The 1,951-nt window shown below is 44.6% G+C and overlaps 1 protein-coding gene across 1 annotated transcript; it reads left to right on the top strand.

Moving 5' to 3' along the window:
- The first annotated feature begins 664 nt into the window (after positions 1–664).
- On the top strand, positions 665–1,561 carry LOC136301647 (olfactory receptor 10C1-like). Its single transcript, XM_066204769.1, has one exon. It carries the CDS (start codon positions 665–667, stop codon positions 1,559–1,561), a length of 897 nt encoding a protein of 298 aa, XP_066060866.1.
- The last annotated feature ends 390 nt before the right edge of the window (positions 1,562–1,951 follow it).

Raw genomic sequence — 1,951 nt, 5'->3', positions numbered from 1 at the left:
TATGTAAAACTAGAGGTGGCTGTGAGTCAACTCATACATATGCATCATATTTATCCAACAGCTCTTCCTTATTGCTCCAATCAGCACTAGCCAGTCTCGGTGGACTTTATAAATACATACAAATAGTATAAAGAGCTGTGGAAAAGCCTCTCTTCTACTTCACTGCAGAGTGCTCAGAGTTGAAAGCTTTTCTGGAGACCTCATAATTTAGGGGTTTTTTCCCTTCCTCTTCTTCCACAACACTCCCCAACAGGTAACAGAGAAATTACCTTTGTTATATTCAAATGTTGCTACTGATGATTTTGGGACTTGAACTGGTTAGTCCATAAAAAGAGATCTGCCATGTTTTTTTTTCTTTTTCTACAGGGTAAAAGTGATAGCTGAGCATTTGAAGACAGTACTGAATATGCAAACTTTGACGGCAGTGCTATGAAAGAAGAATCAGTCAAAAATAAACACATAAGACTGTCTTATTTTCTTTAGAAACATTTTATAATCTGTTCAGAAGATCTTTTCAAAATCTGTTCAGTTTCTAAATTCTAGTCATCCTTTTGTCTTTTCAAGCAGCCAGTTGTGTTTTGATTGCAGATTTGCCTGGCTGTTTGCAGCTTCATCAGCTGCTGAACACTAAAACGAAGTGAGTTCTACAAAGCACCAAAGAAGGATGATCATTGGGAACCTCAGTGGATTGAGTGAATTCAGACTCCTGGGTTTTCCTGAAATCTCTCATTTGCACCCTTTGCTCTTTGTAGTTTTATTATCTCTTTATATCCTCACCTTGATGGCTAACACAGTGATAGTTTTCATTATAAACAGTGACAATACCCTTCATACCCCCATGTACTTCTTCCTCACCCAGCTGTCCTGTTTGGATATCTGCTATTTATCAGTCATTATCCCAACTATTCTGGAGAACCTGCTGGTGGGAACAGTAAGTATTTCCCAGACAAGATGTGCACTGCAAATGTTTTTCTTCCTTTTCTTTGGAGTTGCTGAATGTTTTCTCTTGGCTGCCATGTCCCTGGATCGTTATTTTGCCATTTGCTACCCCTTGCATTACACAATCATCATGAGCAGCAGGGTCTGCAGGAGCCTGGTGGCTGGGAGTTACATCTGTGGAGCTGCTGTGGCCTTGGTTCACACCCTCACAACGTTCAGCTCACCCCTGTGTGGCTCTACCATCGACCGCTTCTTCTGTGAGATTCAGCCTTTCCTGGACCTGCACTGTGGCAACACTTTCCAAAGAGAAATCCAAGTCATTGTGGTGGCTGTCTTTGCTATTCTCAGCCCTTTCTTACTGATCATTTATTCCTATATTCGTATAATCTCCACAAGTCTTCACATGGCATCAGCTGAGAGCCGACAGAAAGCGTTTTCCACTTGCTCCTCACACCTCTTGGTTGTGGCTCTTTTTTATGGCACTGCAAGCTCCATGTACCTGCCTGGGCCAGTTTTGGCCTGCATCAGCTCCACGTCCTGCCTCAGGACACCCAGGCTCTGCGCTGACATCTGGGCTCACCTCTGCAGCTTTCCTGTCCTCCCCAGGGAGTTTGCTGAATAAAATAATCCTCGAGAAAGGACATATGACACAAGCCTAGGAGTCAGCAGCACCCCAGGAGAGTTCAGCAAGGTGCTGGGTAGGGGATTAGGTGAGGGGAAGAACTGAAATAAAATGCGCGTTTTTGCCTGGATTTGCGAAAGAGAACAAGAAAGAAATACAGGACCCCGAAATGCAAACCCACTTGACGGGAGAGGCAGGTGAGCATCTCTGCTTCAGGAATTACACAATGCACTCCACTGCAGCTTGCAGACAAGAATCCTGGCACTTGATCCCAGCATCCTCCACCCTCTGCCCCATGGATTTACACAGGCCCAAAGCCCCAGTGGTCACTGAAAACATCCAGCTGTCCACACTTTGCAACCTGCTCCTGGGTTCTGCAGCCTGTGGAGA

Source organism: Chamaea fasciata, unplaced genomic scaffold (assembly GCF_029207755.1).
Source record: "Chamaea fasciata isolate MVZ Bird 193981 ecotype frontalis unplaced genomic scaffold, bChaFas1.0.hap1 SCAF_27, whole genome shotgun sequence".
NCBI lineage: Eukaryota > Metazoa > Chordata > Aves > Passeriformes > Sylviidae > Chamaea > Chamaea fasciata.
This window is presented reverse-complemented; position numbering and strand designations above follow the sequence as displayed.